The sequence below is a fragment of the Galeopterus variegatus genome, unplaced genomic scaffold, assembly GCF_000696425.1.
Source record: "Galeopterus variegatus unplaced genomic scaffold, G_variegatus-3.0.2 Scaffold2115, whole genome shotgun sequence".
Lineage (NCBI taxonomy): Eukaryota > Metazoa > Chordata > Mammalia > Dermoptera > Cynocephalidae > Galeopterus > Galeopterus variegatus.
In genome coordinates, this window is record NW_007728226.1 from 157,465 (window position 1) to 181,708 (window position 24,244).

Here is a 24,244-nt window from a genome sequence, read left to right on the forward strand (position 1 = left end):
AATTGTTTATGTATCTGAGGGACCTGCATCTAGGCCTTTTTCTACTTGACTGTACCAGCTGAACTTCTTTACCAATTAGTAAAGTGGGAAACGCTATGTTAATAGTCTATATGCTCAAAGAGTAGGTGATAAATTGTAATTAGATAATGTGGGAATAGATAATGTCCTCCTAGAAAAATGGTCATGTCGCTACACATTTGCGTTTCACCCGGATTTGATCTAGCTGGGATTCCATTGAGGGCACTTCAAGCATCACACAAGCTGATTTTCTTCTGTGCTGTGATGCAGTAGCCTCACTTTGCATCACAATCTGGGATCATTATCCAGACTCCATGAGAATCGATTTCTCATAGTTGGTTGTCTGAATCACTGCCAGCTCAGTCACATTTTCTACATCATTTACCAGAAAGTATAGTTTTTTAAGAAGTCAGAACAATTATGCAGGTAACCTATAGCCTGGATATGCCCTCAAAATGTGCTTCAGAGCAGTCACCCACCCCTGAAGCACAAAGTCTTCTGCAAGTTGATTGACAGTGTTACTGACCTGTAGATCAAAGGATTCCCAGTGCCAGTTTACCATTTTCTGAATGAGTCTCTATCAGCATGAAAGGGTTCGTTCTCTTTTGCGAGAACAGTTCATCTTTAGAGAGCAGCCTCTATTGTTTCCCTTTTGGTAGAACAATTTCATCTTTAATGTCTATGGAAATAATGAAGAAATCCAGTTCTGCACATGTTTATGAGATTTTAGAGTTTATTTGGGAAGAAAATTCTATGGCTTTCTTTTTTTTTTATTTTATTTTATTTAAAATTTATTTATCCAAAATTATTTACATTTAATAAAAGTTTTATCTTCCTATAGGTACATATTCTTTTTTTTTTTTCGTTAAATTTTTATTTTGTCAATATACACTGTATATGATTATTATGGCTTTCTATTATAACTATTACCCCCAAATGTGCATGTTTAGGAAAATTATAAAAATTCTTCTACTCCTTTCATTTATGATGATTGCTTATTCATGCTTAAGCACAAGAGAGAAAGCTTGATTTAAAATCCAAGTCATATTGATATGCTTTTATGCCACCAACATTTTTAAAAGTAAATTGAGTAGAAAGTTAAATTCTGGCATATGATGCAAATTCCTCTAAGGTATCTGGCCTTCATTTAATCATTTATGAATTATCACTGCAAGACATTTATATAGATTAGAGACCACAGAGATCTAAAGAACTATATTTATTTGATCCTAATTAATATTTGGCCTTAAATAGATATTCACACCACTTTCTAATTTCCTAATGTTAGGCAATTAAACAGCTAGCAGCTGTTGGCCAGATAAATATTAAACTTTGCCAAGTAATTATGCAAGTTTTCACCATATTTGGACTGTATTAGAATAGATTACAAGATATGTTGAAATCCATATACCTTAAAAGATTGCATGTTATAGGTTATTGCTGAGCAATTATTAATTACCTGTTTAATAGTGTTAAAATTCATGCTAAATTATCACAGATAATTGTTATGTGCATTTTTGCTCATAGTATGTGAAAACACATCGAGTAAAAACATTTTTTAACTATATGAAAGTGCTTTGTATTTAGATAAAATTAACAACATCTGGTTTAGTAAAGAATTTCATTTTTTTAATTGAAATATCCCTAAACTTTTACAGTTTGTTCCTTTTTTGAAGATGAAATTGCCAAAGGAGCAGTTACAATAGTAAAGAATGAAGGGAAAATTGAATATAGGTAGTGTGTAATCTAAACCAGTAATTCCTAAATTTAGAGGGCATCAGAATTACCTGAAGGGCTTAGATTTCTGGACTTCATTTCCAGAATTTCTAGTTCAGTAAATCTGAGATGGAGGCCACAAATTTAATATCTAACAAATTCTCAGGTGATCCTGATGTTTATTGATCTCTGAGGAACCTTATATTGTAGTATCCAGAATCTAGGCCAATCTCGGTGTATGTTGCCTTAATTTGTGGAATGAACGAATGAATGATAAAGTAAAAAAGAGAAAGCATATGCATGCATATATTTATACATGTGCTTCAGCGCTCTGGATGAATTACACTGACATGAAAAAGCAGTGCTGTTGCTTCTATATAACATATAATAACATTTTAAACGTCATTTTCAAAGCCTGCTATCTGCATCAGTAAGAGGTGAGGTAAGTTTTTGGAGAACTGCAAATGAAACTTGCATTAATTTTCATATCGGGACAGGGCCTCTTTACCTATATAGGGAAGCTCTTGGCCTAAGTGGGTCCAGTGGGAATCCCTCATTAGTGAGTCTGGCTGCAAGCTCTCTTTACCTTGCATTACTCTTGACATGTTTATCCCTAGCAATTTCTAAGGAAAGATCTTTTTCATAATTTCTTTAAAAATCATTTTTATTTACCTGGCTTCAAAATATCCTGGATTCTGATAATATCAAGATTATATTGATTATATTTTCCATTTCTGTATTTTTTTTAACTTTCTAAATCCCAGTAGTATAGTCCTCCAAAAATATGTTCTTAATGATGATTCCTCCTAATTTTTTGGCTATTGATAATGTAATTCAGTGGCTTCTTCAAAACTTTCAAAACAGGATAGAAATATTTCTGGATCTTTGTTTAATAAAGGTTGTTAATCATTCTTTGCTTCAGTAGCTGTTTAGAGTTAAGTAATTCATGCAATTGTCACTTTTCATGTAAATAATGTCAACTCCACAGGACAATTATTTTACTACTACCCATACAAATTACATTTTCTGTCATTGGGCTGCATTTTGCTTGGAATTTAGTCTCAAACCCTTGGGGATATGCTTGAAAATTTTAATAGGTGTCCAAAAAAAAAGTTTCTCTCAGTTCCCAATACTCTAGCAGAGGACTTATTTGAAACTCTTAAAATGTATGGTAGAGCCTGAATTTGTTGAGTAATGTTTTCGTTCATTTACTCATTTATTCGACACATCTTAATTGAGCCCTCCTACCTGCCAACAGAACACAAAAGGACCAAGTGCCCCTCAAAGAGCTTAGATTCTAAAATAACGCAGAGCAAATATCTACAGGTAAAGATGACTTGTTAAACTCTACTGCATAAGGATGCTGTCCTATTAATGAATGTTGAGTACAGTCATTTTAGTCTGTTATCCTCTGGAGATATTCCAAAATCATAGGGATTAAAGCCATTGCTACAAATAGTAAACAAATACAGAATTTTTAAGGCCAAATCAATGTCTTTTTTTAAGTAAATACTATTTATTGTTATATTTTCAAAGTTGAAAGTTTTGCAAATTCATTTTTTAAAAATTTCCTTAAACTCAATTTTCCTTCTTATTTTAGGAGGATTCACCTCCAGGTCATATGAAAAGCCCCATTTACACCATGCCTAGTAATGACTTGGCCCATGTAGGGGATTCCTGAAAAACTACTGAACTCATCCTAGTTCTCACTAATATTTGCAACTAGCTGTACCTACTTCTCGTATGCATTCTGTACCTCCTCTCAACCACACCCTGGAGGCAGTGTTCCAAGAATAACATCTTAATACATGTCCAGTGCAGGGGGAAGGAATTTTCTCTCCCTTGTTAGCCATGGGATATCCCTCATAGTTTAGACAGCCTATGCACTTCACCGTGGGAAGAATGTTAGACTTAGTGACAGGATAATTTTCTCAAAAGTTGTAAGAAGCAGCTGGTCATTTTGGTCAAATTATTGTCATTAAGCATAACCAAGTACTTTCAAAGTAGATTTCAGTATGCACCATGTCCTGATTGTGACATCTCCTTCACTTATTAAAATTTCTGTACCCCATCTACCCTGTAGGTACTCTTAGGTGTTGGTCAGGACTCTTGTTGCAAGTGACAGAGAAGCCTGAGACATACTCATGCTCTGGTTTGGTATGAATAAGAAATAGTTGTTGAACACCCCTGAAACTGAGACTATTTGAGAATTTTCCTTCTAACCAGAGAAATGGGGAAAGGATCTAATGATTACCTACAAAGACCTAGGAAATTGTTCAACTGTATAAAACCACTGTTTGGCCACATAGAGGATCTTAACACATCTCCAGATTTTCCTGTTATGTAGCGATAACCCCAGACATGAGAACCTTTTCTGGACTATACCCCCCACGGACATGATGAGAGAGAATATGTCTGGGAGGGAATTCAGAGCCTCCCTTATGACAGCCTAGGGAATGTAGCAACTGTTAATCTCCTACACTAATCCTGAAAACATTTGCCATGTCTCTTAACCCATTCATTGGAAAAATGACAACTGACAATAGGGTAGAAAAAGGGTACCGTAGATCCCCAGTAAATAATAATAGTAATGGATTACATCCTATTGAACAAAATAGGAAATGAGTTCAAACCAATATAAATTAAGAATTGAAAAAAATTAAATTTGATGAGGAATGAGATATTGGCATAGTTTCAGAGTATCTTCCCCACAAAATACTTTCTAATTACAAAGAGAAAGAGAACAACAGTACAGTGGGGAAGCCTGGCAGATACCACTTTAATCAAGTGACCAAAGTAAACATCAGTGATAACGGTCTACCTAGAAATCCTCTGCCACTAGGTAAGACACAGTGAGAAGAAAAGAGCCTCATTTTTGTGACATTCCAAATAAAACTATATAACTTGTATCTAATCATGAGGAAGCATCAGACAAACTCATATTGAGGGACATTCTGTAAAATAACTAGTCTTCAAAAGTATCAAGATCATGAAAGTCAAGAAAAGGTGGAGGAACCGTTCAACTGATTGAAAGAGACTAAAGAGACAGATGAACTAAAGTCAGTATGTGTTAACGACATGGAATCTCATTGCCATAAAAGGCATTATTGACACACGTTGGCAATACCTGGTCAAGGCATAAGGACTCGATGATACTAATGTATCAATTAATTTCCCTATATTGATGATTAGATTTGGTGATCATATAGGAAAACATCCTCGTATTTAAGAAGCAGAGGCTGAAGTATTGTGTCAATAGAATGTTGTACCATCCTCTCAAATGATTCAAGACAAAAAGTTGTCTTTATTATGTACTTGAACCCTCTAAGTTTAAAATTATTTCAAAATAAAAGGATATACAACAACCAATTAACAGGACTTGCCTTTTAAAACAGTAGTAGAAGGTGAGGCGGGTCAACATGAAGACTTTCAATATTTTACTCCATAGTCTATGTGTTGCTCTGTTATATTGACAGTGCATACAAATTTTAATTGCTTAACAAAAAAGAAAGGGAAAGATAGTATCACAGAGCTCACAAATGTGCACCTACCAAAGCAGAAATTGAATTATACTAGTTTCAACTATTGAATTACTCTCGAGTTTTAACTGAAAAGCAAAGATAATTCAATTAGTAATTCAACATCTAGTTTAATGATTTTTCCATAGAAATTATTTGGATTAGAAAACAATACAAGGGTCTAAGAAATATATCATTTGTGTGAGCTTCCCTTTATTTATGTCTTCCGGGAGTTCTAACTAAAATAAATGAAAGCAGGATATTGTAGTGAGAATTTGTTTTGTAACTTTAAGAGTTTGTTACTTAGCCTCTATTAGAAGTATTTTGTTGGCGAGGCCCAGTTCAGGCCAAATTAAATAGATCTGTCATGGCAACATTATTATTCTGGGTTCTAAATAAGTATTTTCTCTAAATGTGCATTCTGAAATTTCCTAATATGACAAACTGGGACACATGAAATGGAGTTTCATGCTCTGTTGAACTGAATTCTCTGTAGCTGCTGAGAAATGTTTGGGGAGTTTTAGTGGATTTGTCTATGTTAGTGAACATATTTCCCCTTACTTTGGTGAAATGCATTTTACCGTACATTTTAGTTATTAAGAAAATGTGAATTCATTTATCTGTCTGCTTCAGAGAGCACTCATGAGAACTAAGAGAAATGATAAGTGCTAATAAAAACAAGAACAACAAGAGTTGGAGGTGATATTCATCAATATGTTCATTCAGTACTAGTCTCTATAGATACAACAGTTGACAGAACAGATAAGTACCTGCGCTGATTAGACTTAAATTCCATTAGGGAGAGAAAGACAAAAAAAAAGCAAATAAATAGGCAAGCTAATTGCAGAGTGTGATAAATATTGTGAAAAGAATAAACGTGGTGATGTGATAGATAATAGCTTTGCAGAGGTGAGGAGGGGCTTTCCAATAGGGAGCCATTTCAGCTGAGATATAAAGAGAGAGAAGGAGCCAGCTGGTGAGAAGTAAGGGGTGAATGTTTCAGTGCAAAATCACTAAGAAAAATAGTGGTGTGCTTGAGGAAGAGAAAGGGTGGACTGTGGCAGATGGAGAGAGTTAGAGGAGTCGTTCTTTTGTATCAAACACTGTGCTAATGGCTTTCCCTGTATTATCTCATTTAAGCCTCACAGTAATCCTGTGAGGTTGGTCCTAATATAATTCATATATTTTAGGTGGTAATACTGAGGAACAGAGAGGTGAAGAGATGTACCCCCAGATTATTCAGCTGATAAATGGTGAAGATAAGGTTTTCACCCAGGAAATCCGACTTCAGAGCCCATGCTTTTAACAGTATACCATGATACTTCCCAAAGAAAGCACCACACAAATGTAACTTACTATTGTTATTGTAATGACAAAGTCACAGGCATCTTTTATAGCCTGAAAACTCACCTATATTTGCATATTTCATTCCATAGAGAATATTGTACCCAGTAGTAGGTGTCAAGCTTTACAAACTGGAGAGTATTCAGCACAAGGTCTCCTGGTTGGTGATATCTGAGGAACAGATGTGACTCTATTATGAAAAAGGCTCAGGAAGCTACAGTGCCAGTATTGATATATTTACAGGGCCATCATGTGGAAAATTACTAAAAATTTTGTAAGGCCCCAAGTAGATACAACTTGTCAAGAAATGTAAAAGCTGCAAGGAACTTACTTTGAGGAAATAAATTTCTAACATTGAAATATCTAAAATTGGAATAAGGTATCTAGGGGAGATAAGGAGGCTCCAACATCAGAGGTATTTAAGACTAGGCAGAAAAACCTGTCAAGAGTGTTGTATAAAGGATTCAAGCAATGATGGGTAATTGAACTAATGTGGTTTTTCCCATACCTGAGATTCTATGATAGACAAGTTATGACCAGAAGCTAGGAGAATCAGAATTGAACATACTTGATTTGACAGAGCTTAGAATAGAACCCTGATGCCAGACGTAGATAAAGAAGCAAAGTAAGATCCCAAATAGGAGAGTTGCAATTAAATATCGAAACCACATTGTTTTCTCCAGGTATCAAGGGGACTGGTGATCTGGCTCAAGCAAGAAAGCAAGAGTAGCCCTGCCCTGCCTTGGGGAACGTGTATGCAACTTTCTACATTCAACTTTATCTCCATTTCAAAACCAATCCTGGTACCCCAGGGAATTGATCATATACATGTCTTTATTAGGCTGCTTGAAATTCTCATTGCATTCGTTTGTTTATCTGTATATCTTCTCCATCTAGACCCTAAATTCACACAAGGAAAATTTACATTTGTGTTTTCAGAGCTAGAAGTATTACCAAAAAAAAATAATAATAATAATAAAAACTAAAAAAACAAGTAGCAGATCCCTGCAGATCCAGGGAATAGGAGCGGAAGGTCAAACAAAGTTGAATTTAGAAACATACGTGTGGCCAATATTCATTTTCTAATTACCCATCAAGTTCTTAGACAGGTACTCCTTGAACATGGTGTAAAGCTAGGGCTTACAGACCCCTCAAGTGTGTTGCACAGATTGGGTTGCAAACCCTCCACACGCAGGTCTGTGACCTAGGTAATAGAAAAAAAGGTTCTGGGAGCCATGGGTATAGAAAAAATGAATGGGTTTTATTCAGATCTAGGAGCAACTGCCCTAGGGGCTTCCCTGAGAGTTCTGAGAAGCACTGTGAATCAGAGCTGTTAGTCTTTTATACTTAAGTCCACAATCCTGGACACCTGGGTGCCCATACGCAATTTACATTAAGTAACAAGAAACACCTGAGGATATTCACAGCAAATGCTCGGCAAGATTCTGAACATTTGAGGGGCCCTGACATTTTCCTATTTTTCCCAACACATGGTATCAGAAGACTAATTCATAAAATATGGTGTTGATTTAGGAGATTATAAGATCCTAATGATTCATTACAAGCCATGATGAGTTATAATTAAATTTTAGATCTGGAAGGTTTCTACTGATTTGTGTACTAGAGTTCTACCAAATGAAATCACAGCAAGTTAGTCAAAAATAAACATTTTGGGCCGGCCTGGTGGTGCACTGCTACAGTGCACCGCTTGGGAGCATGGCGGCGCTCCCGCCGAGGGTTCAGATCCCACATACAGACCGGTTCCCACTCACTGGCTGAGTGAGGTGCGGGCGCAGCACCGAGGGTTGCGATCCCGTTGCCGGTCCCGGTCCGGTACGGGCGCGACACTGAGGGTTGCGATCCGTTGCCGGATACGAAAAAAAAAAGACAAAGAAAATAAAAATAAATAAACATTTTATGATAGGCCAATTTGTCAATTTTTGTAGAAATATGGTCTATAGACCACTTCTTTGAAACTTGCAAAATTTTAGATTTCTTAAACAAAGGATAGCAATGTCTTTTTTAAATAGTTATATTTATATTATACAGTTAGTTATATTTGCTACTTAGCATCATCACACCACTGAAGAAAAAAATACTTGGTAATATTTTTTGGTATTATTAATGTAACTTTTAAAAGATTTATTTTGAGCAGCAAAAAAGAGTAATATATTTGAATAATTTTCCTAATGACTGTCTTGAATACCTTTTACAAGTATTGTGTTTATTTGGCAGTGACATATGAAAACACGAACATGGTATTAACTAAACCAGAGCAAACAGAGGAATTGGCTTTGTTGGCTTTTACGTTCTTGACTTTGGCCATTCCTCAGTATTAATTAGTTAAATATCTAAAACAGGTGTCAGCTGGGGCCTCCCAACCTTTCGGAGATCTAGATTCTGTTGGCTCAGAAGCTAACCTGCCTCTCTGTTTCCCCAAATTTCTTGCCTGGAGAAGTCCTAAGCCCTCCTTAGGATTTCTGTAACTTCTCAGGGAGTGTCACTTCAGTGTCTGCTTCACTTCCTCTACCCCAGCTTCCTGATAGACCATCCTGGTGCAACTATGCAGAGGCAGGGAACTTGATCATCCAAAAAGAGAATATACTTAAACTATTGTTACTGAATAGATGGTTACAGAATCTTCCACCACGGGGCTGAATAAGGTAGGCACAAGTTCAGATAAATTCGAATCTATGCAAGTGTATCTTTTTTTTAGCCCAATAAAGACTTGAAGAATCAATTTATTAAAAATCAAATATACTTGGTGTAAAGTAAGGCAAGTCACAACTAAACTCAAAATGTTTCATTATTTTAGTTATACTAAGTTTCCATTTATATTGTCAGAGCTATTGCTCAGACCCTACGAACCTATTATACAGACTGGGTCACCAGACCCCTCACACACAGGTCCATGCCAGGTAATTAGGAAAGATTCCAGGAGCTATTGGAAGATAACATAAACTCAATCCTCATCTTCCTCAGCGGCAGCAGCTTACAGGTCCGGCAGTGGCAGTGGCCTTGCAGAGGGTCCCAGGGGCACTAGCAGCAGCAGCAGCAGCCTTAGCAGCAGTAGTGGCCTCCCCATGCCCCACCCCCACGGGGGGCATCCCAGGAATGGAAGGCACCATGAATCAGAGCCACTCATCCTTATACTTAAGTTCATAACCCAGGACACCTGAGTGCACATGTACAATTACACTAGACGATAACCAAGGAACACCTGAGCACATATGCCTATTTACATCAAATGCTTGGCAAGATTCTGAACATCTGAGGGGCCCTGACCATTTTTCCTATATTTTCCCAACACTTGGCTTTCATAACAATTTTAATATTTTATGTTTATTTGGGAATGATAGCCCCCTGGCAATGACTCCTAACATTTTAAAGCCTTTCTCTCCGTTAACCTTTTCATGTATACAATTAAATAGAGATATGTGCCATTTAATAGACTATTGCAATAAATCTGTTTGCAATATACATAGATTATCAGCTTGTTTTGTATGATTTATAAATTGTCATGTACCAGAATTACTTATATTAAAACACTTATCCTGAAACATCATCCTTAAGAAATAAGTTAGAAAAAAGTAAAAGGGCTAGTGTTCAGGCTTCTGCTCTGCTTGTAGGAATATCCTGACTGAAACTAATTTAAAAAATAAGTGGAGATTCAGGAAACAGAAAGTTTAGGGACTAGCAATGGACAAGCTGTTTAATGTTATATTTTTTAAAAAATTAAGTATAACTAATCATCACCTTTAAGATTTTAAAAACCAAGCCATAAATTTGCTATCCTTAAATAACACTTCGGTTTAATTATCATTTAAACATTTTTTATTCTCTCATTTCGGGTCTTTAATTTGGGTGATAATTTTTTACTATTTTTTTTAATATCTCAGAGATGCTATTAGTTCCCTTGAACAGTGTTTTACAGATTACTCATGAAAAAATAAATTTTAGGTGTCATAATTCCCCTCAAATGATATTCGTAAGTGTCTGTCCCTAGAACTTTCACTTGGTTTGGAAGAAACAAGATATTAATAGCCAAACTGAGAAAAAGATTTATGCAAAAGGCAAACAGTTCTTTAATTCTTTAGGTAGTGTTTTGTTTGTTTATTTGTTTTGTTAATTCTAGCCTTTTCTATTACTGTTTTAGGAAACATTACTGGTTTTATTCTGTTATAAAGAACAATCCAAATGATCGCTGGTGTCGCATAATATTTATTATTTAGCACTATACATAATTTAAAGAATCTGTTGCCATTACATTATTCTTTATAATGTAATGGCCACTTTGCAAACAAAGAAGGTAAAGTGAAGCCTGACTATTCTCATGTACAGAATCATCAGGCTGATGTGGATCATTTTGTGTGTGGATCATTTGAGTCCCCTGAAACCAGCCAGCATACCCTGAGAAGGTTGGGAACCAAAGGGTGCCACTCTAGCCACACTGATGACAGTGAACTAACCCAAGGAAGGATTCAGTTCATCCATGTTTATGCTTCTCTCATGATTATCAGGGCTCTTGAGGAGAGCTTGGTGCAGATCAAAGAAAACTGTGGCTCTTCCCTTTTTCCTCCACCCTCTGCCACCCAAACCTACTGCCTGGTCTCACTGTGGCCATGGAGGATGACAAGGGATTTGGTGACCTGTTCCCTGGAGGAATAGATGCCATTGCCTCTTGACTCATGGCACCACCATCCTCAGTCACCTAAGCCAGAGTCATCAAAGTGGATCATTCATTACGTCCTTCTTCTCAGCCCCCGTGGCTAACCAATCTGAATCCTGAATATTAAAATATAGTGGACTCATTTAGACAGAATCAGGCAAATATAAAAGTCATGACATTAATTATAGAGTTACCTAATCTGTAAGCCTTTTCTTTCTTTTTGAAGTGGTGGCTTTTCTGTGGGGGATAGAGCGGAAGGAACTCTTTGTTGTTCCTGATATTTGTTAAATTTTATGTGTGAATTTTTCCAGTTTTTATTAAATATTTGATACTGGGCTACAGCAACAGAAACACTGCAGCACTGAGCTTCATCACTATCACTCTGTCATTTTATAATTTAAATAAAAGATGACAGAGGATGCCATGGTTGTGACAATTTAATAGCTTTTTTAAAAATTACCTTTCTTTCCTTATACCAGATTAGAGATGAGGGTTGTGTGGAGGGAGTTCCCCGGCTGTTTATACTTCCATCACACTCATCCTTCAGATCTGCACTTGGGATTGCAGCTGCTGCCCTCTCTGCTTGTCCATCAGGACTATTAGCCTTGCCTAAATTAATTAATTAATTAATTAATTAATTAATTAATAAAGCAAAAATATACACTTTTGAGTGGTGCCTCTACAAGTTCATGGTCTCCCACATCAGCAGAGGCCGCAGTACTTTCCATCAGTCCTATGAGTCCACTATTTCATTCTCTGTCCCCTCAAGCCCACTCTCCTACCTGCTTCTTCCTCACAGTGAATTATCTTAATTCCAGTTTTCCTGAGAAAAATAGGGAGAGAGTTCGAGATTTGTACCACCTGCCAGCTCATTAAATATCGTCTAATTTAATCTGCACAGTCTGAGAGATCAATTGTTATTCCTGTTACAGTTAAGGTCACTGAGGCTCAGGTGAGTGGTGCTTGTAAGTGGTAGAGGTGGGATTGAAAGATGTCCACTTGGTTCCCACACTTCTCCTTCCGTGTGATCTGATCCTGCTCTAAAACAGAAAATATCAGATTGCTCATTGCCGTCCTCTAAATATAGCTCGCTCCTTATGAATCCATATTTCCATGATTTTCTTGTGCTTTTTCCTTCCTTAGGTTAATATCCTCCATCCATTCTCTGTATCTTCTCTCCTTGGTGACCCAGATCATTGACCTCTCATAACTTCAAACTCCCTCTTGTAATCACTCTTTTCTCTCAATATATACACATGTTTATGTCTCCCTCTGTTTTGAAAAAGAAAATTCCATCTGTCTTCCTTGCATGTGTCTCAGGGTGCTATCTTATCAATCTTTTTTCCTTCATAGCAAGTTTTTAAAAAGTACTTTAATTCAGCTTTGCCGCCTGCAATTCACTGTGTTCTGAACCAAGTCCATCATTTTATTAAAATTGTTTTATTCCAGTAATATTGGGTTTCGAGTTAGGAAATAACCACATCCTGTAGTCACTCTGCAGTCATGACCCTATGGGCTCTTTCTGCTGGGCATGACACCAACTTTGGGATAATACCTCATGGTTCAGAAAGTCCTTCAATGATTTTTGTGATACCATTTTCTTCTAGATTTGCATTCTTAAGTTCCTTTGGTGCCACCTCCTCCTCCCTTCATGCTCTGTAAATGTTAATGCTCTGCAATGTCTTATCATTGACCCTCTTCTTGCTTATCAACTTTAATAGAAGTGTTTTATCTGCATCTGTGGTTTTAAACTACCACCTGTGCTTATGTTCCCCAGTCCAGACCTCTAAGTGGCTCCAAGCCCCATATTTTTGATTGCCTAATGAACCTCCTTTGAAATCTCAGTCTACAGGTACAAAACCAGATTCAAAGTCTTTCTTTCTATCCATACTCCCTATCAACACAACTGGTACCGTGTAACACTCAGGTATACTCCAGTCAGGATTTGGGGAGGTGTCCTTTTTCCCCTTGCTCACTTCCAAATAAGGATCCTCTCAGACATTCCCAAAGTTTTCACAATGACGTCCTGTTTTTAGTCCTCAATTCTCTTGTGTTGCTTTGTACCTCCATAATTTCTTGCCTCAGCTAAAATTATTTTTACTTCTCTAGAATTTGTTTTATTTTCTGATTAAAGCAGTGGGTTAATTATGACCCATGATGAGTATTGTCATGTTTGTTCTGTTTATTGATTTTATTCATACCGACCACAGATGATGAGGTTTTGATTACTTATCTTCAGAGTAGTGGCATTTTACTATGTTGGTGTCCTTAGATCTTTTTCCATCTTGTGTTTTTATCTCTTTCCTGTGGTCTGCAAAAAACTTGTTTATCATGTTATAGAGCAGTAGTTTTTGTTGTTATTGTTTTGTAGAGTTTTTGTTTGTTTGTTTTGGATTTTTCCAACTTGAAAAAGTCCTAAAATTTTAAACAGGAACTTTGAAAAAAAAGTTTCTGTTCTATCTTTCTCTTTATACTGAACTTCACTTAAAATTTTTCTTAGATATCATGATGCTTAAGGAACATTTGTGCTACAGATTTCCCAAATAAATTGATAACTGCCTTTACTGACCCCCTGCCAATTGGATATATCAGCCGAGCTTGCAAGGATTTTCTGCTGTCTTGATGTGAGTGCCCCATTAGGACAGATAATAAAGGAAAGTGCAGTCTTGACTAAACAGGTTCTCATTCTGAGATTGTTTGCATTTGATCTGCTTTCAGTGTGACTTTTATAGCAAAGCAGCCATTATTAACATTTGCTAACAGCTTTTCTCTTTCTAGTTCCAAAAACTTCGTCTGGCCAAAAACACAAACAGGCACACTGATTTGTGCAAGTAAACACATCCTCATTCTTGTGTTCAACATGGGAAGTTTTCTCAGGCATCCCTAAAACTAGAATTTGAATCAGTTGTTCATTGCTGATAGCTTTATTACTATTTAAATGACTTTTTAAAAATTTTGGCTTTTTGGTATGTTTGTTAGCATATAGAAAGCAAGCCCACAGTAATTTAAAAAGCTGTGACTTACAGTGTATGGAATTGAGTGATGTTTATTCAAGGCAATTAGTAATAGATGCTACAAACTTTACAGTCTTCACTTCAATATTACACTTATATTTGCCTTTTAATAATATTTCTATATGTAAATATATAGAGACCCAAATATGTTCTTATATCTAGACCAGGACTAGACAAGAAATTCATTAAGATTAAAAGCAGTATATGTTTTTCTTACTAATAATCTTGATCTTTAAAGAATCAGTTCCAAGTCTACTGTTATTCAGATCTTTTTAAATAATAGCAATTTATTGTATCCTTGAAAAGGAATCAGTGTTGGAATTTTTATCATTATTTCTATGAATTTTCGGTGGATCCTTGCTATAAACTTTACACAGTATTATAATTGTTATATTCATTTATCTAATATTTAAAAGTAATACCCAAGAAGAATAATGCAAAAAAGAGAAAAGAAGAGAATGATTTTTTTCTTTGACTTATCTTTCATTTTCATCACTTACCCATTTTTTCCCTACAAATATTGAAAACCTGCCTTGTTTTTATTTTCATTTTTTACTCATTCCCTGTTTACTTTACACTTTAGTTTTCCTCGGTTGATATTTTTGTATTTGTGTCCATTGTAGTAATATTTCCCTACACAGAATGTTTTTTTTAAATGTGTTTCTGCCTAGCACACTAATTGGTCCATATATGTAGTACCCAGACATTGAAGGACAGGTAACTATAGATACCTTATTGAAGCATTTATTCACTCAACAAACGTTTATTTAATTCGGAATGTCAGGCTCCATGAAAGGTACTGAAATTACAATATGAATAAGAGACAGACGTGTTGTAGTTCCAATAAGTACAGGGACACTGTGAAAGTCAGATGAAGACAAATAGAAGCTATCTACACAAAAGGTCGTTAATTATGCAGCCTGTCCCTGCCTGCCTGTCCTGCTCTCCTGCCAGCTTAATCTCTGATGAGGCAGCTCTGAGCTCCTTACTGTTCTAAAGCCTCCATGCCTCCATTGCCCTACCCAGGTGCATGTGATCACAGTCTGCCTTCCCTTCTCCCTCTGGAGAATTCCTCAGCATCCACTGTTCACTCACGGGACCAAGCTGGCCTGTTTATTGCTCTCTGAGCATCATCTGCACTTTTCTGCTACTGTGAGTTTGCTTAGGCTCAACAATCTGCAGCACCCATTCTCAGTTCCCTCTCTGCCTGTCGAAATTCCAGTCGTCCTGCAAGCCTTCATTACTGTGCTTTTGCTATCCATGTTTACTTTCCTTATCTATGTCTACTCCTTTACGCAGTTGTGTTTTTATTTCACATCCCCCCCTTTCTGGAATGTAAGAATAAACAAACAAGCAAACAAACAAAACTGAACTCATGCATATCCCCTACAGAGCCTAGAAGTGCTTTCCATTCTGCTTGGGATAGAGGGTACATAGTAGGCAGATATTGAAATGTTCATTTGGTGCACAAAGACTATTTCACTAATATTTAATTTATTTCTACTGTATGCCAGACTCAGGGTTTGGCAATAGCATGCAGGTGAAATAGATAAGTTAACAGACAAAATACAGTCTAAGTGCTGCAACAGAGGTAGGCACAGGAAATTTATAGGAGTGGTATTAATTCAGATGAGTCAATGAGTGGATGAATACGTGAATGAATAATTTATCTTAATTCTCTGGAGCTCTCCTTTAGTACTCCACAATCCTCCAGGTGGATAAATCACCCCAATAATCTTCTGCTGCAACTACAGCCAGTGTCCTAATTTTTTCCTTCATAACATTCCTTAATTAGTATATCCACTCGGGTGGATACAGTATGGTTCTAATGAATGCTGTACACCTGCTTTCTCAGGTAGATCATCCAGAGCTTTAATCACTGCTTGGAATGATGTCTCCAATTGCTACATTAAAAATATTGATTTGGGAATTTAAAAAATGATGTTTAAGCCAAAGGTTAGTCTAATGTTTCATTATTAGCGACAGGTAAAATGTATTCAGTACTTCTGTTATCTGTGTTTTATTCCTATGTCTAAATTTTAACACTTTACTTGTTTGCTTCCCTTGGTTTTCTACTCATGGTGATTTGAAACAACCTTTCTATTAGAGTTCTTTGCATGAATAACCTCAAGTTCTTATTTTTTCTGGACTTTATTTATTTACTTATCCATTTATTATTCTGGACTTCATTGTTTTTTCTACTAAAAAAATCTTTTTCCTTCTCTGGCTTCTTTTATTTTGCCTTTTAATCATAAAAATTAAGGAGGCATCTTGAGCCTGCACTATGATTTAGTAAGTGTTTTCAACTGGGTCCACACTCAGTGTAAGCATTCCATGCATTTCAGACATAATCAGTGTCATTGTGCTGTAAGATGTCAGACCACATACAGTTCAGACTTCAGGTCTTTCAGCAGAAGGGACTACTCAACTTAATTGTTATATAATAAATGTTCAAATGAGACCTACAGTTGAGTTTAGAAATGTTTCTTTAATTGGTTGATTTGGGGTTTTTTCCTCCTTTCTGCCATTTCATGCTAGATCCCTATGAGCTCAAACTCATAAAACAAAAGACATCACCACTTCTTCTTTGTTTGATTTAGTTATTCAACAAATGTATGTTGAACATCTACTGTGTGCCATTCTTTTTTCCTTTGTGCAAAGAGGTATGGAAACAAAACTAAATAAATATAATTAATATGTTAGGAGAGAAAAATAAAGTAAAGAGAGGGCATTGGGAGTGACCAGGGGAGGAAGTATAATATTTTACACAGGGTATTCAGAGAAAGTCTCTCAGGTGAGATGCATTTGAATAGAGACCCAACTGAAGTAAGAAAATGCGTCTTTCAGGGCTTGCAGACATCTTCTGGGGGGAGCATTCTAGGTAGAGGTGGCAGCAAGCGTCAAGCCTTCATGTGCTCAGGGAACAGAATAGAAGCCATTGTGGCTAGAGCAGAATGGTCAATGCAGAGAGGCAGGAAATGAAAGCAGAGAGAATGCGCGTGTGACATCATATAGGATCTGTCCACCATGATGAGGAGTTTCTATTTTATTCTGAGTGAAATGGAAAGGCATTGGAGGGACCTGAGAAAAGGAGAGACACATGATCTAACATGTATTGAAAAAGATTAGTTAGTGAGTAGTACTGGTTTTCTTCTGCTGCAAAACAAATTACTACAAATTAAATGGCTTAAAATAACACATATTTATTATCTCACAGTTTCTATGGGTTGGAGCGGATGGGCTGCTTAGCTGGGTTCTCTGCTCAGTCTTGCAAATTGAAATCAAGGTGTCTCATTTGAAGCTTGGGGTCCTCTTCCAGCTTATTCAGGTTGTTGGCAGAATTCACTTCCTGGAGGATGTAGGACTGAGGCCCCTGCTTTTTTGTTTGTTTGTTCTGGTTGTAAACCGGGGGATGCTCTCAGCTCCTAGAAGTGGCTCTTAGTTCCTAGTCCCGTGACCCTCTCACAGTCTGGTAGTTCACTTCTTCAAAGCCAGCAGGAGAATCTCTCACACCTTGAATCTGTCTTCAATTTGCTAAGACGGAGGTTTCTATAACATAACATAATCACAGCAGTGACTCCCCCATCACCTTTGCCATAGAATGTAAACTAATCAGGAGAGTGACTGTCCAACCATATTCACAGGCAGAAGGGCAGGTGCACCACGGGGTAGGAATTTGGAGGGAAATCTCAGAATTTCACTTGCCACACGAGTAAAGAACAGAATTGTGGAAGAGGCAAGATGCAAAGCTGGAGACCAGTTAGAAGGCACTGGAGATGTCTAAGCCAGTGCTTCTCAAAATTTAAAGTATATATGAATTTCCTGACTATTGTGTTAAAATATAGATTCTGACTTCATAAGGCACGGTGGAGGCCTGACTCTCCTAACAATCTCCTGGGTGATGGCTGTGGTACTCATGGAGTAGCAAGGTGTAGGCAAGCAATGACAGTGGACTGGGCTAGGGTGGTAATGGTGGAGTTGAGAGATGGCTCGATTAAGGAAACATTTTGAAGGCAGACCCAAAAGACTTTACTGAAGGGAAAACTGAGATATCAGGATAACTTTTAAGTTCAGGGGATGGCAAAAACTGAAGGAGGAGCTTGTTTCTGGGCAAAAATCAAGAATTCAGCTTTAGATATGCTTAGTATAAGATGTCTTTCAGAATCCAAGTGGAGAGGATATGGAATGCGATGGGAAATACCAGGTTTATACATCATATACAGTGTTATCGGAGACTTAAAGTTTTGTCTCTGTGCATCACAACTATGTGACTTTCTACATTTGCTTGGAATTTATTTTATTGTAATAAAAGTGTAAGCAATGAAAAAGACCTTAATGATTTGTGCTACAGTTTGTCTCTCTGCTTCTCTTGCATTGACATTAATAAAATAAGCAGTGTTTTCTTGTCCCTATGCCAGAGTTCCTTACAGTGAAATTAACATATCATTACTCCAATCAGTAAAGCTATTCCTAGAAGCCAACATATGCATCACTGTGCATATTTATAGCACTCAGACACTCTCTAGGAACAGAGCTAGACTTTAAAATAAGTTTTCAGCAGCTATCGATTCTGGTAGATGCCTCACTATGAGATTTATTACTTGATTTTTCCTGAAGATATAGGCAGTTTCATGGTGTGACTATTATTTTCTTCCTGGGCTAAATTATGTAGAGTTAACTTTGTCAAATCATGAGAGATGGCCATTAGATTGAGCTTGGATAGAAGTTAGTCCTCACTGAGTCCCTTATCACAGAAAGAGGATGGCATAGACTATGGTTGTACTGAAGATATATGTTTGCTTATAATTTCCGTACATCCCAATTATGTAAAATCTTGGCCTTACCACACTCATTTTCTGAAAGAAAAACATTCTAAGGGATGTAAGCTGAAAACCATGCTACCATGCTGCTCTTTCTGGTGATGGCTGTGGAAATGCTGGTGTTTAACCAGAGAATTGTTTAAGACTTGCACTCTCAACATTTCAAATATTTTAATAGAAATTTAAATAGAACATACCTGTTCTTAGCACTGCTTGGATGCTAAGTCAATGAGGCTACCAGAGATGGTTCATGGTTTTAGGAATGACTGAAATAAAGGCAATACAGGGCAATTTTGGTTTAGAGGACTGTTCATTCTGTGGAATAGGTGAAAATTCACTTCACTGTAAACAAAAATCTTTATAGAAAGCCCTATTTTTTATTGTTAATAAAACTTTGTAGGTATTATGACCAGAAAAAAAGGGGAGGGGGGAAAGATTTCAAGCATAGCTTGATGATTGTGTTTTTATAAATAAGACCCCACGCAGATGGAAATTAAACCAAATCATTCTATGGCAGGGGGTGACAGTAGGTCTGAAGGGGGCTACCCCGTGGAGAGTGCAAAGAAAGTCAGAGCTTAACTCCTGTCATCTGGACTCCTTTCAATTTAGGACCCTTGGCTAGGACTGACCACCTTATATGAAAATTAGTCTTTCTGTTAATTTGGAAGAATGTGATGGCTGGACAAAGACATTGTCAAACCCTGAACTTGGCATGGTTGTTCTACGGGCCTCTTTTTATAGTGTTTCATATTAAAACCTAGAATCTAAATCTAGGCATAATTGATTTATGATTTAGTTCAGAGATGTTCCAATTTTTTCTCCTGTTGTATCTATTTTTTTGTAATGTATGAACTACTTTATACTATAAAATTTAGCTTTTACATGGTAATTTAAGAAACTAACTTCTTACCTTTTCTTTTCTTAGGAGCACTGAATCAAAAAAATTGGGGAAAGAAATATCCAACATGTAATAGCCCAAAACAGTCTCCTATCAATATTGATGAAGATCTTACACAAGTAAATGTGAATCTTAAGAAACTTAAATTTCAGGGTTGGGATAAAACATCTTTGGGAAACACGTTCATTCACAACACTGGCAAAACAGGTAAACTGTCTGCATTCTATTTGCCTTGATTGTGTTTTTCGGACCTAGTGTATGTTTAGATTAGTTCCATCTCAAATTTTTCTTTTTTTAAATGACATACTATGAACTAGTTAGAAACTATAGGTAGAAGATAATAAATGGAGCAGAGAAAATTTGAAATTTAGACAACATTTTGAATATTTGTACCAAAAAAAGACCGATGTTGTCATGTCATGTTTTCCAGTAACATAACAATAATGATGCTGCCACTAGAAGATATAATAAAGATAATGTGATTTATAGCTAATATAACTTGGTAACTTAATCACTGGTTAGTCACTTAATGAGAATTTCCTTTTCTTGGACATTATAGTTTGATCTTTTCTGTTCAACCTCATGCTATAGTCAATATTTGGATATGAAAAAACAATTGACATTGAAGAAACAATTTAAATTGAAGAAAACAAATTACTAGTGTTCTATGTGGAAAGTTCAAAATTCTACACTATCCGTAGAAAACACTCTTAAAGGGTTTTCTTTTTGAGAGTATCTTTTTTAAAAACACATGCAAAATGTAATACCTTAAAATAAAAAAGATTTCAGTAAGCTATACGTGGACAAAACAATTTTTTAAAAGTGTGATCTATTCCTCTGATATTATATTTTAAACAAAATTGTATACCAAGAGGTTATGTGAAAACAAACATTCACATAGGACAAATATTAGAAAAACATTCAAAATTATAACAGTAGCTCTGTTGGGGTGGTTTTATCATTAGTTATTTTTTTCCCTATTTTCCATATTTAGGAAATACAATTTATTTGGATGTAATAATTTAATTGTGAATCCCATGAGGGTAGGGATTTTTCTACATCAGTGCCTGATACATAATAAACACCCAATAAGTACTTCTGGAATGAATAATTAATAAAAATATAAATGTTATATTATTACTTAAATACATAAAAGTATATTGTCCCATACCTTGACATTTTCATTACCAGCTTTGAAGGATGTTACTAAGCAAGAAGGCATGTAATCTCTGCTTTGTTTTTCTTGGGGACAGTGGTTAAGCATGTGATTGTTACAGCCACACTGCTTGGGTTCACTACTGGCTCTTCGAATGACAGTGTGGAACCTTGAGCGAGTTACTTAACCTCTGGTGACTCAATTTCCTTATCTGTAAAATAGGGATTGTAGTGTTATCTATTTCCTACTTTTGTGTGAGGATCAAGTGGTTAGTTCATGCAAAGTAATTAGTGCAGTGCATGGAACATTGTGAGTGATAAGTGAATGTTGACTGTTATCAGTAGCATAATTGTTATTGTGCTTGTCATCATTATTATTATCATAATTAGTAGAAGTTTGTATTCCTAACTGGCTTGCCAATATGTTGGATTTAGTCTCTGATGCCAACAGTGACTTCTGATGGAACAAAGACTATTTAAATCTGATTTAGAAACATCAAAATCTTGCATTAGACTTTCAGGAGAACCATTATTCTCCAGAGGATCACAAAATATAGTCAGATAATATCTGCTGTGGAGCTCATATAGAGAAATTTAAGAATCTGATGGTTGCCACTCAGGTTTCAAACATGAGATGTCCAACACCCCTTCAATAGGAATGGGTTTCCTGCCTTCCCTGCCATAGCCTAAGTCACAGATTTTGGAGCTTGATGAAGCCTGGGATAGTGCTTGGAGGGATAAGGAGATGGAACAAAAGCCACAGCCTTATAAGGAGTAGAGATGGGCAGAGGAAGAAGGTGGGAGCACTCCCAGGAGAAGACTTTTCTTCTTTTGACCCTTCTGTTCCTTCTCCCTTTACTCTCTGTTCCCTCACTACCATCAAATAACTTAGGGAAGCAGAGCTTTGGAAGAACAGCAATATCAGGGCACCAAACCAACAGGGCAAGTGGACTGTCTGTCTTCTGCTATTAGAATCATATAGTAGTTAAGGTCTTCAGCTAAGTTTACATTTATGGAAATAAGATATATTAAGTATATTGTGCAGAACTACAAAGTTTAGCTTCTAAAATGGTGACTTAATTTTTTTAATTTATCAGATGAATGATTTTCTTAATGTATCTTACATAGAAGAAAAATTGTTGAAATTTACAATTTTGTTTTCAGAAACTTAGAAGCCATTTTATTGGTTTTCCTTGTTTTGGTTTTTAGTGGAAATTAATCTCACTAATGACTACCATCTCAGTGGAGGAGTCTCAGAAACGCTGTTCAAAGCCAGCAAGATAACTTTTCACTGGGGAAAATGCAATATGTCATCAGATGGATCAGAACATAGTTTAGAAGGACAAAAATTTCCACTTGAGGTAAGTGAGTAGTAGTTCCACTGGGTTACCATTTCATTTTCCAAATCATTGAGATTTTATTTAGAATATAATCTGATTAATTTTTAACTCAAATTTTATAATTATTCAGTATTACTGATATTTTGATAACTTGATTAACATTTACCCTCCTCACTAGACTGAGTTCGGTGAGGGTAAGACCCCTCTTTGATTTTCCACTCCCTGGTGACCCATCGTGCCAAGTAATAGGTGATCAGAGAATGTTGATTGAGTAAATGGATGAATGAAGGAATGAAAGGGGAAATTTTATCAACATACCAGAGAATCCTTTTCTTTAAATCCTTTTATTAAAATGAGAGAATTTTTCAGCTTTAAAATAGGTAAAATAAATATAGTTATAATAAATAATGAGTGTGCAGTTGAAATAAACATTTTCATACATGTCTGGAGAGAATCTAAATTGAAGGCCTTTCTGGGAAGCAGTTTGCTTGTTTTTGTCAAGAACTTTAAATAGTTTATTCTCAATACTCACTTCAATATGTAGGAAGTTAGTGTAAAAATTATTATAGATATGTTCAAAATGTATATGCAGAGATTTTTTTGAAATAATAAAAATTGAAACAAAAGGCAATAATTATGATAGGATATTACAGATCTTATAAAAAATTATGTTCTTGTATGATATATTTATACAAAAAGCATTCATCATAAAATATTAATGCTTTTGAAAAGAAAAATAGAAAATGGTATAACCAAGATTATTATTACAATTTTGTAAAACATGAAAACTAATAAAATAGTGACTGAGAGTAATGTCTGAGTGAAATGAACGAGGTTTGAATCCTGGCTCCACCACTGGGTTATTAGTTACATCACATGACATTGTATAAATTACTTAATGTAACTAAGCTTCCATTTCTCTTCAGAGAAATTGATATAAAGAAATACTAGTACCTGCCTTATAAAGTTATGATGGGGATTAAGTGAGGGAATGAATTACTGCTCTAATAAAGGTAATTGAAGAAAACCAAGAAAATGTTAACAGTAATTTTCTCTGGGCGATGGCATTGTTTTCTCTTAGTTTCTCTTTTAAAATCCCCATATTTTCTAAATTATTTATAATGAAACTATATTACTTTTATAATTCAAAGTAATTATTATTGATAATAAAAATAAGACTAGGGTAAATTATCTCTTAAAGGACAAAGACTTTTCTTAAATGTGGATAAGCCCATTCATATTTATGGCTTATAATTTGGGGGGGGTTGTATATTAAATTCAAAAAGTACTTAAAGGAAAGCACGTTTATCAAATTTTGTTTTTCAAAGAAATAAAAATCAACTTAAACACATAACGTCTTACTCAGAGTTTAACTTTCTTACAATATTACCTATTTAGAACAAAGATGAAAATCAAGAAAAACCCTATGAACAAAAAAATCCCTGAGCAATCAAAATAAATGGTACAGAATCCATGCACTAAATCTCCTTTTTTAAAAAATTCAAAAGCCTCTCAAATCACCTCTCAGAGGTATTGTTTGTTTTAAAACACTCTCCGTGTAATTGTATAAGCTCGAGAGGACCCGAGGAACATCCTTGAGTTGCTCTGTTTTGCTTTTTGTTTTTTTGGTCTCCTATATCTCACAATCAAGTCTTCTCAATTCTACTCCTAAATGATGTGGGAGGTCAGAAAAAATTCAAGCCACCATTGTCTCTTATTTGGATCATTAAACGTCCGTGTTGCTGGTCTCCC

The 24,244-nt window shown here is 35.9% G+C and overlaps 1 protein-coding gene across 4 annotated transcripts in view; it reads left to right on the forward strand.

Annotated features, from left to right (window-relative positions):
- PTPRZ1 (protein tyrosine phosphatase, receptor-type, Z polypeptide 1) overlaps positions 1 to 24,244 on the forward strand; it is a 168,175-nt gene that overhangs the window by 67,200 nt on the left and 76,731 nt on the right. For all 4 annotated transcript variants that reach the window (XM_008580512.1, XM_008580513.1, XM_008580514.1 and 1 more), the window contains exons 3-4: positions 20,025 to 20,204; positions 22,362 to 22,513. In XM_008580512.1, coding sequence (XP_008578734.1) covers positions 20,025 to 20,204; positions 22,362 to 22,513 — 332 coding nt within the window. The remainder of the gene's footprint in view (positions 1 to 20,024; positions 20,205 to 22,361; positions 22,514 to 24,244) is intronic.